Source organism: Doryrhamphus excisus, chromosome 1, assembly GCF_030265055.1.
Source record: "Doryrhamphus excisus isolate RoL2022-K1 chromosome 1, RoL_Dexc_1.0, whole genome shotgun sequence".
Lineage (NCBI taxonomy): Eukaryota > Metazoa > Chordata > Actinopteri > Syngnathiformes > Syngnathidae > Doryrhamphus > Doryrhamphus excisus.
In genome coordinates, this window is record NC_080466.1 from 21,655,775 (window position 1) to 21,672,057 (window position 16,283).

Genomic DNA, 16,283 nt, shown 5'->3' on the forward strand with positions numbered 1-16,283 from the left:
TGCACCGAGGTTTTCATTTGAGTTATCTCTCTTATGCAGGAGAGGCGATAGTACTGACTGTACAGCGATTTGACTTTGTGGATTATTGCAAGCAGTTCTGGTGGTTATTTCCCTCATCAAGTTGAACGTTTATCATCAACTCATTGAACACCAAAGACATCCTGTAGTTGTATGTTTTTATAAACCCAAACGCCTGATCCCAACAACGTGAGTCTGATGTGATGTGACGTGATGATGCAACTCCCCACCACTGAATTCAATTTCAGAGCAATTTTAATGCCATAAAAAATGCCAGATTTGATAAGAACTCAGCAGGGACAAGGAGAGGGCAGAGAAAAATGCACCACAGGAAGAGAGTGTGGAAAGTTAATGCGTACACACACAGATATTTGAGCTGTCACAGATGCACAAAATATTGGTGTAAGTTAAGTGAAAGTTATCCTTGAAATGTATCTTTTTTTTGTTCCCTTTTTTAGTGGTGAACTGATATTTTCCTGAAACTTACCTATGTTGTATTGCAGATTACTAAAGGATGGAAAAACATTTCAAAAAAATTGCTGATGAAAGACGGAAGTCTAAGTTCCATGTTTATGTATCCATATGACACAATATTCTGTATGCCTTGAAAGGTCAGTCAAAATTGGCGCCGGTACTGACGGGGTTGAAGTTTGAAAAATGGTTGGCATTGAATGAGTTAATTATTTGCAGGTGGAAAGATGGTACTCTACGGTTATTATGAATAAATAGCAGAAAGAGCGAGTATTGAACGCATCTCGATTTGGTGAATGTGTGCTCAGGCTTGAGCAAAACAGATGAATGGGGTCATTTACAACCTTTGCGCTCAAGTTCCATGGAAATCAACGAACAAAAACACTAACCTGCAGTCAATCCTGGAAATGTTTGTGACTCGGGATTTGTTAGCGCCGCAGGGCTCGATGAAGTAGCGAGACAGGAGCACGTTGGCACGTACGCCCACCACGGGCGCCGCTGCATGATCCACTGACGTAGCCACTAGTGCACACGCCCCCTTTGGCAAATCCGTTATCCATGTTCTAGTTAAAACAAAACCCCGTAAAGATTACACAAGCATGACAATAAATAGAAATCAATGACAAATGGACGTGCATGTCTACCTGAGCACCACATGGTCCCTCATGGGATGCGGGGCCATGCTGTTCCTGACATACTGGTACACCTCCGTCCTTTCATCCAGGGTTTCCACCACACGGCTCTCGTACAGGTCCTCGTCCCAACGGGCTTGCTCCCTCAGCAGCCGAGTCAGGACTTCCTCTGGATGTGCGGGAACCTCAACAGTCACTTTCCACAGCCTCAATGGGAAGCCGTCATGTACCTTAAGGAAACAATCGGAAGCTTGTTGAATCCGGCTATATCTTAGCCTCTAAGTGATATTACACTGAAGCTAATGTTATCTCCTACATGTACGTAGAATTTAATTATCGAGTGATATGTTCAGGTACAACGGTCCGCTTGTATCTGCAATGCCCTCCAGCTGAGTCAGCTGCTCCCTTTTCCCGCCATCAGATGATAAAGAAGGAGGGCATTGAATGCTACAACCTTGTGACTTTGGAGCTGCAGAGAAGATAACCTCTCACACTAAACACGGGAAACGTTGCCCTGGGAGAGTGCTGTGTTTATGTGCGTTGTGTGACAAGCTGATGTCATCGTGGAAACACGGTCCAGCGGTGAAGGAGGGAGGGAGGGAGGGCGAGGTTAGTTTCACATGAACGTGTTTCTTAATACAGGAAAGCCTAACTTGATTTTCCATAAAATATTTAGAGAATGAGGACAGAAAGGGGGGGGGGGCAGGACAGGAAACAGAGACACTTTGACAGCTGTTTTACAGTCATGAATCAACATTCGGTGAGAGTTACACAACTACATGAGAGGTGATGCATTACCTTACGGTAAGCCAGCTCCACTTGCTCCAGCGTGGACAAGCTGTCATAGCCTTTGAACTTATCCTTGGCCTCTTTGAGAAGAGCATCAAGGCTATCACGTAAGTGAGAGCGGTAGCCTCCTTGTCCGTCGTGGCCCCCCGACAGCTCCTCCAAGCGTCGCGGCAGCAGAGCCTGCTCCACGTAGGAGTTTCTGCAACGACTCATTTCCTCTGGTATCTGAAGGAAGGACGGGAGGAGGTCAGGGTCCCAGGTACTTATTTTGCTCAACACTTTATAGGAAATACATTAAAAGGAAATACATTAAAATACTGTTTTAATCCGAATATAAGACGACCCACTCTTTTTGATAGTTGTTTGATGATTTGGCTTCATTGATCAGCACCAACATTTGAGTCACTGGTGTGATATGTGCATGCGAGTGACAGGAAGAAAAGCTCTGACTTGGGGGAGAAGTTGTTTCGGCGCCACTGCTGGATCAACAAGTATGCAGAGTATAAGACAATATCTTATTTACATTTTTTTCAACTTGAGTTGTATTTAGAATATTATTATACATAAGAATGCTTATGTCACAGTCTTAAGTGAGATGTGTGTTGTTTCAGTCACCAGATTTGTTTGCCCTTTAAAGGCGTATTAAGCATTTTGTGTAGCAAAATGAGCTCACCAATTTTTTTTTGAGATGTAATATACAATATACGTATTATATCTTACTATATATATTTATATACTATATACCAGGGGTCGGGAACCTTTTTGGCTACAAGAGCCATGAAGACCAGATATTTTAAAATGTGTATCTGTGAGAGCCATATACATTTTTTTAAACATTGAATGCAATAAAATGTGTGCATTTTTATGTAGGACCAACAGTTTTAGATATAATGGGCTCTAATTACGTAGACCAGGCACACTACCCCACGCCAATGGGGTGTGGCCAGCACACTTTTGTGAGCAGCGCAGTGTCCAATAATAAATCAAATACTTGCTGCCATTAATACAACTTCTGCTGCTGCATGGTTTTGCACCGTACTCAGTATATTTCATTCTTTTGGCCATCTTTGCCAGAAGGCTTGGTTCTGCAGCTTTAGCTAGGTGACTATTTGACTAAAGGAGGAAAGTTTACATTTACATCTTAATGACCGAGGTACACTACCGCATTACCCAGTAATAATCGAGTTTTGGTGTTTGACCTGGAAAATATCATCAGGAAAGATAGATATGGTTGGCCGTATTGCAGTAGAAAATAGATGGACGAATTAAAATGCATAAGAAAGTTGTTGATTTTTAATATTTTTAACAGTGATGTCTGTGATGTTTACTTTAAAATGTTAGCAAAAATGCATTTTTATTGTGGTAAATGCTTGAGAGCCAGATACAGTCATCAAAAGAGCCCGACCTGGCTCCCGAGCCATAGGTTCCCTACCTCTGCTATATACACTACCGCTCAAAAGTTTGGGATCACTTGGAAATGTTTTTGGCCAGTCTGAGATATGGCTTTTTCTTGGCAGTCCTGCTATGAAGTCCAGCTTCACTGGTGATACTGACACTGGTGTTTGACGGCTACTATTTAATGCAGCTTCCAGGTGGACGACCTTTGAGGCATCTTTGTCTTAAACTACACTACTACTACTACTGAACTACGTTCAGATATTTGTCTTCTTGCACAGTTGTGCATCGTTTTTCTGTCCTTGTTAGACCCAGTTTGTGCTGCTCTCTGAAGGGAGTAGTTAACAGTCTGGTAAGAGATTTTAGTTTTTAGGTTAGATTTTTAGATGGCTTTTCTAATAATCTATTAGCCTTATAAAATGATGAACTTGGATTGGCAGCCATACCAGGTGATTGATGCAGAGGACTGACAGTTGTTGATAGTAGGCCTCTATGCAAAAATGTACATCCTTCTTTGAAAATCATCTGATACATTTTAATTGTTTGTGAAATGGATAAAAATATTTGTGAAATGCAGTAAAATGTGTTTTTCTTAGGAAAACAAAGAAATTTGCAAGTGATCCCAAACTTTTGAGCGGTAGTGTATGTATATATATATATATATATATATATATATATATATATATATATATTACTATCTGTGTACCTCATGTTGTGTCCCATGATCTAGCGTTTGAACATGACGATGTCATCACTTAGTTTGTGCAGGTGTACCTAATGTTTAGCCCACCATTTGTGTTTTAAATTCTCCTGCCACACAAGGTAGAGTTGTGTTTTTGTTCCCCTGAAATGTGATTTACACCTCCTTGGTTACCAGTGTCGGTAAGACTCAAAACATTGAGGTAGCAGCCTGCAACACGGACGACGTATGAGGGTTACATAACTAAACTTTGCACACAGGTGATCATTATCTGCAAACCTTGCCAAAGGCATATGCATTTTTTTTTCAACAAGCAGCAGCAAATTAAGTTATCTCATACTCAAGGCCCCGGAAAGATGACAAATTACTGTTACATGAGATGAGAGACATTTACATATGTCATGGGAAACTGCATCTTTGATAAGCGTATTAAATAACTGGAAATAGAAACACCACATCCTGTCTTATTATCTCTTCTTTGTCATCTATCAGCTTTAATTGACAAGAAGTACTAAGAAAAAGCAGCAGCCGCAGCATCCATCTCCTAATAATAGCTTGCGGAAATGAAAACAAATTCTCGTTTATGAAACTTCACAGGCACAATAGAAATGGAATTAATGGTCAATTATCTGCTAGGTAACTCTGTTAGCAGACTGTAGGACGTGACCATGACAGGAAGCGCTCCCTCTAGCTAATTCAATGCGAATGCGGCTAATGACCCACAGTGTCACCCTTTAGCTATGTGTGTGTGTGCTGCTGCATGTCAGCGCTGTGTGAATTTAGGATGAAGGGAATTATAGCAGACTATGTATGTTGATCCACTGCATGGCTTTCCATCACAACAGCACCGTGGCGGAGTTGCTTCTGGATTGTGTAGCGCTGCTGTTCATTTGACACGAGTACAAATAGGGGCATTGAAAGGACAGTGGAGAATGTTTGTTTTGTGTTACCATAAAAGTAGCATGGATTGCATCAAATGACGTGTACAGGTGGAAGACAAATCAACCTTGGACTGTCGAGGCCATCATTCAGAATGAAGATCATATTTTATGGTCTAACTCAGGGGTCGGGAACCTTTTTGGCTAAGAGAGCCATGAAGGCCAGATATTTTAAAATGTGTATCTGTGAGAGCCATATACATTTTTTTAAACATTGGATGCAATAAAATGTGTGCATTTTTATGTAGGACCAACAGTTTTAGATATAATGGGCTCTAATTACGTAGACCAGGCACACTACCCCACGCCAATGGGGTGTGGCCAGCACACTTTCGTGAGCAGCGCAGTGTCTAATAATAAATCAAATACTTGCTGCCATTAATGCAACTTCTGCTGCTGCATGGTTTTGCACCGTACTCAGTATATTTCATTCTTTTGGCCATCTTTGCCAGAAGGCTTGCTTCTGCAGCTTTAGCTAGGTGACTATTTGACTAAAGGAGGAAAGTTTGCATTTACATGTTGACATCTCAATGACCGAGGTACACTACCGCATTACCCAGTAATAATCGAGTTTTGGTGTTTGACCTAGAAAATATCATCAGGAAAGATGGATATGGTTGGCCATATTGCAGTAGAAAAGAGATGGACGGATTAAAATGCATAAGAAAGTTGTTGATTATTTTTAACAGTCATTTCTGTGATGTTTACTTTAAAATGTTAGCAAAAATATTTTTTTATTGTGGTAAGAAACGCTTGAGAGCCAGATACAGTCATCAAAAGAGCCCTACCTGGCTCCCGAGCCATAAGTTCCCTACCTCTGGTCTAACTGGATATTGTAAGGATGATGAGGATCTCTTTATTGCAAAAACATAACCGGCTACTGTCAGTCGAACCACGCCAAAACAACATCAGCAAACGCGAGTCAGGACTAAGCATGTCACGTCCACAGACAATTACAAATCACAAAACTCTAAAAACAGCGCTGCACGACGGATGAGTGATTAGCACGCAGGCCTCACAGTTAGGAGACTCGAGTTCAATTCCAGCCTCGGTCATCTCTGTGTGGAGTTTGCATGTTCCATGTTGCATGTTCCCACATTCCAAAAACATGCTAGGTCAATTGGCGACTCCAAATTGTCCATAGGTATGAATGTGAGTGTGAATGGTCGTTTGTCTATATGTGCCCTGTGATTGGCTGGCAACCAGTCCAGGGTGTACCCCGCCTCTCGCCCGAAGACAGCTGGGATAAACACGACACAAGTGCTAGATCGTGACAGTACCATTTGTAAAAGGTGCTTCATGTGTTTTTTGTACGGTGTGAGTAACTCAGGAGTTAATATAGTAGGTATTCAGGTCTCAGGTCTAGGTATTCAGATCCGACTTACATCACAACTTTATTTACATCACAGTCTAGGAACAGAGTTCGTATGAGGGCTGCCTGAAGGCACCAACACTACAATTAGGATACAAGCTATTGGATAATAACACTGCACAACAAGCAAGAGCTGACATGCTGTCATTACAATATCTTCATCTGAAGCATGCTGTTTCGATTAATCAAGTAATCGGATAGGCCAAATCAATACAAACCAAACCAGGTAGTGGTTTGGTCTGCAACACCTCAGAAAAGAAATGTTAAAAATATTCACATTTGCATGGCTGAAACCAGAGGTTGTCAATGAATTGGATAAACAATGAATTACTGATTAATTGTCACAGCTCTACTTGTGGATGAGATCTTCTCAATTTGATAACTTACACGGAAAAGTTTCCTGCACTCCTGGATCATGTGCGCTAGGCCATGAGTTGCCGCCAGGTTCTCGTTCAGGTCTCTCTGGTCCGGCTTTCCCAGAGTGGGCTTCCTGTTCATTACCCTGTGAGGGACAGATGAGGAAGAGTTGGACACGGCGAGATTAGGGGCACATTCATCATTGGGCCAAAGACACCTGATTAAATGTGTTTTAAGTGCTTGCTTGCTTGCTTCACCATCTACAATATCCTGCCCTTTTGTTTCTTTAGTATGACCCTTTCCTGTTTGCTTATGGCTAGCATCTTACGTAATCTACCACAATGACCATTTTAAAAAAAATGGCGTGATCCCTCACACACACACACACACACACCTTGGCGAGGAGCTCTCTTTGCGCCTCAGGGTGTTGAGGTGGAAGACGGATGGCGCCAAACACACGGCCAAGTTGGTGGGCGTCATCTGGTTTTCCGCCACGCTGGCCGTCACATCACTCAGAAGGCAGAGCAGCGTCCGCAGAGCCTCACGGTTCTCGTCAGGAAGCAGCAGGACGGCGGTGCGGGAGGCCTGGAGGCGGAGCTCTTTGGGCATGTCTGGGGAACAGAGAGGAAAGATATGTCATGTTTTCTTGGAACACTTTACGAGGACGGAACATGTTCAAGTGGGATATGAGCGGATAAGGGGGTTATGTAAGACGTGTGATGGATGGCTTCATGTTTTCTTCTGCGTTATTAAAACATCTCCCAAGATCAAGACATGAACAGTGCACCTCATCCCTCATGTATTTCCTGCATTGGCCTTGTTTTTAAATGTCAATCAACAATCCCTCTACTTCCAAAGTCTTACACTGGTAGATCTGCAGAAAGGTCTCAGACAGCTTGCTGGTGAGCAGCGGTTCCGGCAAGTCTCGGAAGTACTGCTTCAGCATGTCAGCAACGTCATAGGCGGACTGGCCCTCGTAGCTGACCCCTCCCCCGTCCGCTCCGCCGGTCTCGTTCATCTGACGCAGAGCTTGGATACGGGACTTAACTCCCGACTTCCTGAAAAGACCCACCTGGGAACAAGGAGACAGAAAGAGTTATGTCATGCATGCGTAAGCAATGTGCAATGTAAGGTTTTGAACCAAAATTCCAATATCCGAGTGTCAACAATAATGTAGGAACCAAAGCAAACACAATACAGCTCTTGTTGGGCAACACACATTCTTACAAATCCTACAAATCCTACAAGCTCCGAGCCAACAGTTACATCACATTGGTTCATTATTTACTACAAAAAAAAAGCTTTCGCTGTGTAATATTTCATCATTCAACATTTCATTTACTCGTATCTTTGTTTTGCCATGAAACACTCATCTCCTATTGTCTGCAAGACACTAATCTTTCTTCTTGTTTCTGTGTTAAACAGCCAGCCAGTGATGATGTAATCACTTCTCCCCGGGGCCTCTTTCCTCAGCATGTGTGACAGAATGGAAAAATCATGCAGAAGTTTGGAAACACACCTCAAGTAAGATATAAAAATTGAATGTATTATGTAAGTCTTCTTGAGGATCACACAGTAAAAAAAAAAGGCTGTGCTATCAAAGCATATTATGTTTTAGGTATGTGATACATTACCTGGTCGAGGCATTGGTTTCGCAAGTAACGCATAGCTTGCTGGATGCCCTGAGGGAGGGGCTGACCAGTGCGCTGGACGATGACTTGCAGCGGAACACCGAACACATTCCTGTCTTTGTAGTCGCGCACCTTCATCCGCTTCATAAACTTAGGAACGGCCCTGCAACACGCAAACACACGGAAAAAAGCACCTCATTAATATCACGAATGACTGCTATTAATCAAGTGTAGAGTGTACACCTTTGAAGTACACACTTTTCCAGTCAAGTGTACATTTACACATTAAACATTCATTCATTCATTCATTTTCTACCGCTTTTCCTCACGAGGGTCGCAGGGATGCTGGAGCCTATCCCAGCTGTCTTCGGGCGAGAGGCGGGGTACACCCTGGACTGGTGGCCAGCCAATCACAGGGCACATATAGACAAACAACCATTCACACTCACATTCATACCTATGGACAATTTGGAGTGGCCAATTAACCTAGCATGTTTTTGGAATGTGGGAGGAAACCGGAGTACCCGGAGAAAACCCACGCATGCACGGGGAGAACATGCAAACTCCACACAGAGATGGCCGAGGGTGGACACATTAAACATATTACTGCCATAACACTAATTATATTGTCAGATTGTTGCTGAATATGCTGATATCCATCAGATATAAGATACTTATATGGCTTGATCTACCGTCCATCCCGCTACTCAATATTCTTCTATCTCTACCCAACCAGTCGAGACAGACAGCCGCCCCACAGAGCCTGGGTTCTGTTCAAGGTTTTCTTTGCCTCTGAGTTTTGTTTCATTTTTTATGACATTTGTGTGAAAAGTGCCATTAGATAACTGGTACTACTACTTACAAATATGTCAAATTTTGATGACCACAGCGTACCCACCCACCCCTTCGGCAGTATTAGAACTTGAGTATAGTTCACAGAATCCCTATTTCACCACCAAGCGAAGACACTCAACCACTCCTCTGGCTTCCAAAGAGTGTGAGAGTATTTTATGTGCATGCATGAACAAAAGCAAGCGGCTGCAGAATCCTGTCTCCGGGTTTACGAGAGGGGTGGATAAACAAGGCAAAGAGGATGGGGGGTGTACCATAGAAAGAAAGGGATGAACCCACCGCGTCACATTATTCGTACCCGCACACCATTGAAAGATATCATCGGGATGCATCCATAGATTTATGACGATGCATCTTTCTTCAGGGGTGTCAGTGTTTTGAAGATAGCGACGCTCTAGGTGACGCAGACACAAGCTCGTCTTTGTCAGTGCCGACGTTCAGAAACCTCAGACTGCTAAGCCGCAGTTTGGGAGTACATGGCGAAAGAAGCAAATTATGACCCTGAGTCGGAATGCTGAATATGTGCGGGGATGCAACTGCCAACAAGTGGCCTGTGTCTTTTGAGCAAAGCCAAGATGTTCTATTCCTGTCCTCAAAAATGACCTCAAGATGGGGAAAAAATGGACAGAGAAAAACACAAAATTATATGAGTCCGTTTTCTTCATTTGTATGTGCCATTTTAATTTTCAAAAACAATGTGTAACATTGTTTTTACAGCAAGTTTAAGTTAAAATATATGCTGTTTCAGTTTTTTTTATGTCCTATATATATACACCAAGTCTCTGTATTACCCCCTGCAATTTTGGTATAAGTCATGGGAGCACATCTAAGTCAAAAATGCAAACTACATGCAGATGGGCAGAGAAAACGACTGGCATACTTAAAGCAATTGGACAATTGTGAGCAGAATGAAGGTGATTGCGAGAGAAAGGTGGAGGGATAATTGTTAAGGACAGATCTTTCCAGCCTCCAGCTCTTGTAACACCATGCGTGTGAACCGCCATGATTGTGCCTTCCAGAAAAAAGACAATGTAAAGCCCCTTCCCAGCAATTACAGGTCTGGGAAAAGAATGTGAAACCCAACCTTTGAGGACAGCCGTCACCGCACTATACATACGACGACATACATATGGGGCGAAATCCGAGACAAAAACGCTGACTTAAACCAGGGCGGCTTTATTCATGACGCTACATCACTTCAATATCCAGCTATTTGCGTTGTCATCCAATGAACTCACCAGCTGAAGCCGTGTTTGTTAGTTGGGGTGTGCCTCTCCAGTAGGCCGGTGAGCTGCAGCAGTGAGAGCTTCTGAAGGAGATTCATCTGCAGCACAGACTGGCAGCTAATCTGAAGCTGGGCGGAGGCCAAGCTGGGCCGATGGGAGTTGTGGAAACTCAACCAGCGGAGTTTCTGCGGCCTGGAGGAAAAGAGGGGAAGGGAAGATGTGAGAAGAATGTTGGCTGGGGGAAGGGGAGCGCATACACACAGCGTTTCTAATATTTAAGCAAAGAATCAGTTTGAGGATTACAGGAATTTTCCTGATATTGTGAAAAAGCCCAATTATGAGGCTGTGTGTGGATTCTTTGGGAAACAGTCAACAGTCTCCATGGAGACCAAGAGCATTCCATAGAATTCCAGACTATTACATAAGGAAAGCAGTCTAAGCGCGTCTTCCTTTCAACCTTTGTTGTTACCATCGAAAGAACAACTTTTGTGTTGGTAGACATTCTATTTCAGGGGTGCTCATTAAGTCGATCGCGATCTACCGGTCGATCGCGGAGGTGGTACTGGTCGATCGCTGGTCGATCGCGGCGTGACATTAAAAAAATATCATCCTCGCATCAATGCCGTCACTTGATTGATATACAGGGCAGCCATTCAGATGACAACTGAATGTTGCCCTTCGGGCGACCAATCAAATCAAACAACGTCTCTAAGTGCAGCAGAACTTACGATGTCAGCCTATCATCCATCCCCGTTACTTGATTGACATACAGGACAACCAGTCAGATGACACCTGAATTTTGACCTTTAGGTCACCGCTCATGCGTAAACAGCGATGCAAAGTGCTAAGCTAGTCGGCGAATTGCGAGATTTTAAGCCCTCGCTAAAGTTTATGGTCACTAAAATGAGTGAAGGAGCTGGACCAAGTAAAAAGGCAAAAACATATCACTTCCATACGGAATGGGAGGTGGACTTTTTTTTCACAATGTCTTTTTCGAAGTGCGTTTGCCTCATATGCCATTCTACCATCGCAGTACCAAAGAAGGGAAATGTGGAGTAATGTGGAGGTAATTACAAAAAATGTTAATAGTTTATTATGTGTGTTTTGCAATATTGGCTCATTTGGTTATGTAAGGTACATCAACATACATTGTACGTACAAATAATCCTCAATACATTTGAAAATAAATAGATGTTTTGCATTTTTGTAGTGGGTAGATCATTTTGACTCGGTCATTTTAAAAGTAGCTCGTATGCTGAAAAAGTGTGAGCACCCCTGTTCTATTTGATGCACTTTTTTCCCCATTCACAAACACAATGACGGTCAAACCTGCCAGATAATGTATAAAATCACTAAAATGGGCTGCACTGCGGGAGAGTGGTTTGCACGCAGGCCTCACAGCTAGGAGATCGGAGTTCAATTCCACCCTCGGCCATCTCTGTGTGGAGTTTGCATGTTCTCCCCGTGCATGCGTGGGTTTTTGTCTGGGTACTCCGGTTTCCTCCCACATTCCAAAAACATGCTAGGTTAATTGGCCACTCCAAATTGTCCATAGGTATGAATGTGAGTGTGAATGGTTGTTTGTCTATATGTGCCCTGGGATTGGCTGGCGACCAGGGTATACCAGCCAGCCAGGATAGGCTCCAGCATACTCTGTGACCCCAGTGAGGATAAGCGGTATATTACGAGTTTATTCTTGTATAATTGTGATTTTTTTTTGTAATATTTTGACTTTATTTTTGTTTTTTTTTTCCAATTTCTCACAATTTCTTGTAAATTGTCTTCTCATAATTCTCACAATATTTTGACTTTATTTAGTCCCCAACCTAATTTTCCAAAAATTGTTTCTCATAATATTACAATAAAAAATAATTTATTTAATTTAAATAAATTAAATCAGATCAGACTGAGCATATTTTAATCAACATATTTCAGATTCAGTATTATATTATTCATTAATTTTCATTCTCCCCGTGCATGCGTGGATTTTCTCCCGGTGGTTAGCGCGCAGACCTCACAGCTAGGAGACCCGAGTTCAATCCCACCCTCGATCATCTCTATGTGGAGTTTGCATGTTCTCCCCGTGCATGTGTGGGTTTTCCTCCCACATTCCAAAAACATGCTAGGTTAATTGGCAACTCCAAATTGTCCATAGGTATGAATGTGAGTGTGAATGGTTGTTTGTCTGTATGTGCCCTGTGATTGGCTGGCGACCAGTCCAGGTTGTACCCCGCCTCTCGCCCGAAGGATAAGCGGTAGAAAATGAATGAATGAATCACTAAAATGACGAAGAAAACGGCTCTGTATGTACACATGACATTTATAGTGCCCCCTATGGGTTGTGCTTAATTACATGGAAGACATGTAATACAGATATCCTCCAAGTTTTATAACCATTACACAAATGGTCAATGACTTATGGGTAATTAGATTCCAGGTCCCTAAGTCTCGCCCATGCCCCCACAAAAACCTTCTGCTCGAGGGCGGATGTGTTTTTCAACCAATCTTACTCAAATTTTACACATGTGCTTGTCCATCCCATAAAAGTGTGTACCAAATTTTGTTACAGTGGGTGTTTTGTGGAGCGCATTGAGATGTGAGAGAATTCCAAGTCAATCCAACATAAGTATGCCATTATGTTGCATATTAAAATAATAGCAAAGGTAACACAAAAGGAGTGCATGTTTTGACAAAATGTCACCCTTTTGTGTGCAGAGGTTCAGGAAAAGTATTATTTAGTCAGTCACCGGCAATGACTGACCTGCTGGTTCTCGTTAGTGATGCTCCGACTCCAGAATCTCTCCTCTCCCTCATCCCCTCCTCGCCTTCACCCAGCGGGTTTCCTGTGCTGTCTTGGTCACTTCCGTTCTCTGTCTCCTCCAGACGATTCTGCAGAGGGGAGGAAGGGCAAGGCGATGCTGAGTCCAACGCTGAATCTGAGTCCCCTTCCTCCTCCTCCTCCTCGTCCTCTTCCTCCTCCTCATCGTCAGCTCCTATGGCCTCTGACCAGGCATTAACAAAGCGCTGCAGGCCGCTGACATGCTGGATCACTTCGTCCAGTTTCCGTTCATCCCTTTCGTCCCCTTCTCTCTCGGTGTATGGGACATTGTCATAAAAACTAAGGCGGCTGTCCACAGAGCCGGAAGAGATACGACGCTGGCGTCTACTTTGCCGTCCCCTCAGGATAACAGAGTTTCCATTATCGTTCCCGTTGTTGTTACGAGCGCTCCCGTCTTGCAGAGCTTTGGGGAAAGTGCCTGGCTTGTGACCTTCTGGTAAATAAAAGAAGACCATGCCATCCTCTTCTTCTTCTTCCTCCGCTTGTCTGTCATTGTCTTGAGGTCTGTGGTTGTTCCTTCGATTCTGTTCATCAATGCTCATCCCTACATTTGCCTGACAGGGGACAGGTGGAGCTGATTTAGGCGAAGGTGTCAGCTGCCTATCGGATGCTTGCTGGAGAAGACTGAAAGGATCGAACCCTTCTAAGTACATTCCTCCTCTCTTAGCCGAGCCTGCCGCCGTGCTATGGCTACGAGCGCGGGTCACCGGGCTTGGTGTGCTCACCGCACTGCCGCTGCTAGCTTCAGAATGGCTGCTCCCCGTGCTTCCAGTGCTGCCGTTGCTAGTCTGAGTGGAGTAGGAGACGGAGCGATTCCGGTTGAGCGTCATAGTCTGAGTTGGATTGCGTTGGTGATTGAGGTTTTGGTTGAAGTTAATACTTGGGATGTCCACACAGTTCAGCCGTCGCAGCTTGTCATCATCCAGACCTTCTTTGATGACAGGACCACTGATCTCTATCTTCCCTCCACCTGTGCTGCCTTTTTTCTTCCTCTTGGAGGTGGCGCCACTGCGAAGCCGTAGACTCTCCATCCTCTTGAGGAAGCTCTTGGCTCTTGAGCGTGTGCTTTTACCGCTCCCGCCACTACGATCGAGACTTCCCCCAAGTTCTCCCATTTTTACATCAAAGGTGAACCGTCCTAGTGTCTCCAAGGGTGATGGAGGCAGCCCGTCAGACAGAGAGTCCTCATTAGCGCACCCGGACCCGCCTGTGCCCGATGATGAGCACATGCTTGCTACAGAGCTGGCACGAGTGGCTCCAACAGGAACAGGAATGGCTTCCTTTGCTAAATGAAGGTTCACGTCATGGCTCTTGTCTTCTACTCTTCCTCCGCTACCGCTGCTGTGGATGGAGCCCACTTCAGGCTGCTCGCTGAGATCAGTCAGCACACTCTCAGAACTGTTTCCCTCACACAGAGCCAGCTTTTTGGTTACTTGGTCCTTTGCAGGAGGTGCTTGTGCTCCATCTGTGTACAATGAAGAGAAAACCTCCAGCTCCTCCATACGGGACCAGCGCTTGCTGTCTCTCTGAAAGGTCCAGCGACCACTGATGGCACAGGGCTCATCCTCATCGGAGTCTTCACTCTGGATCAGGGAGTAAGCCAAATAAAAAGCATAAAATGTTTATTTTTTTAAAGCAGTGTCCCTTTAAAAGATGTAATACAATAGTTTCTGAAATGTGAGGACTGTACTCAATTTTGTGCGATATGATATCACAGTCGTCAAAGAAACCCAAGAACCTTTACACGTGAACATGCGGCACATAAATCACAGCAGTTTTAAAGTGAAGTCTGACGTGAAAACATCCACGGTCGAACAAGGAAACGTGTTTCAACGCTTCCTGACTATTTTCATACCAGAGAATAAAGGAGGCCATTATTGAACCGCATTTACCACACATGCATCGTCCCTAGATGCGCACCCCCCCCCCCGCACACAGTTTGGTTAATCTATCTCATACCCGGGGGAGCGTGGAAGGGCAACTTGAAGAAATTCCAATATGACCCCATAGATCCCAATGCAGCCGGGCAGACTCAAGCTATCCCCCCCCTACGGTTTGTATTTTAGATAACCTCACTGATACTGCTTCTGTCATTCAACACTTACAGTCGATTTCCCTCAGATTCCAGCTGGTGACCAAAAAAAAAAACCCTAAATAGGACCGTAACTCAGTTGACCGTTACCTTATAATGAGCACCAGCCCTTTGAAAATGGTGAATTCTTGGAAATTAGCAGTTACAATAAGAGATCAAAGATCAAATTCCCCAAAGTCGTGTTAAATTATGCCAAACATATTGATTTGAATCAAAGTTAATAATTTAGGGATTTGAATAGGGGTTTGGGGGAAGGAGGGGACGTCAACACATTCCACAGTGGCTTGTTACTAATGTTACACAGTTTGGAATGTGAGATAACAATAGTATCCTTACCCAACAAACATAACCAATTGGTAGAATGACCATTAGTATTTTCATGTTTTTTGCACAAAGATCAACAGAAGGTGCAAACATGAATTCCAACATTTAAAAAGGCACGAGGACGTCAGTGCATTCCTCTGTGCATAAAGGGCTCGTTGTCATCCCACTAAAGATGGCAAATGACCTCTTTGAGTGGCCTGAAATGAAAGGTGACACACAAGAGGGTCATCCCAATGAATAGCACCACACACGGGACAAGGGTGTTACTGTGGAGCACTTAAAACCATTAGGGAATTAAGGTTGATTTGCTTGGAAAGACAAATCAGGTTCTCTTCATTTAGCCACACGTAGATTACTTGTCATTAAATAAGAAAATGTGACTTTCTCCTTTGCGCCCGCTGATTACCGAGGTGATGAAATGCAAATGCGGTTGCAGGGAATGAGAGATCATGTGTCTGCATGCGCACTTTAAAACCCACCCTTTTTCTTTGCGGCGATATCTCCAGTCTCATTAGTGCACACTTGTTGAGGGTGTTGAGTCTCCTTCAAAAGGAAAACACACAGATGATATTAGAAGTCAACCGCCAGAAGAAAGGAGAGAATATAAAGAGAAAGACGCAGAGAGGCGGGGGCACCCTAATGAACTG

The 16,283-nt window shown here is 43.7% G+C and overlaps 1 protein-coding gene across 8 annotated transcripts in view; it reads right to left on the reverse strand.

The window, feature by feature from the left end:
* Window positions 1-16,283, reverse strand: part of dlc1 (DLC1 Rho GTPase activating protein) — a 99,179-nt gene that overhangs the window by 1,547 nt on the left and 81,349 nt on the right. For all 8 annotated transcript variants that reach the window (XM_058091629.1, XM_058091624.1, XM_058091627.1 and 5 more), the window contains 10 exons: window positions 16,116-16,179; window positions 13,143-14,803; window positions 10,394-10,573; window positions 8,307-8,466; window positions 7,537-7,744; window positions 7,067-7,283; window positions 6,703-6,817; window positions 1,920-2,135; window positions 1,134-1,351; window positions 879-1,052 (listed from right to left, as the gene is read on the reverse strand). In XM_058091629.1, coding sequence (XP_057947612.1) covers window positions 879-1,052; window positions 1,134-1,351; window positions 1,920-2,135; window positions 6,703-6,817; window positions 7,067-7,283; window positions 7,537-7,744; window positions 8,307-8,466; window positions 10,394-10,573; window positions 13,143-14,803; window positions 16,116-16,179 — 3,213 coding nt within the window. The remainder of the gene's footprint in view (window positions 1-878; window positions 1,053-1,133; window positions 1,352-1,919; window positions 2,136-6,702; window positions 6,818-7,066; window positions 7,284-7,536; window positions 7,745-8,306; window positions 8,467-10,393; window positions 10,574-13,142; window positions 14,804-16,115; window positions 16,180-16,283) is intronic.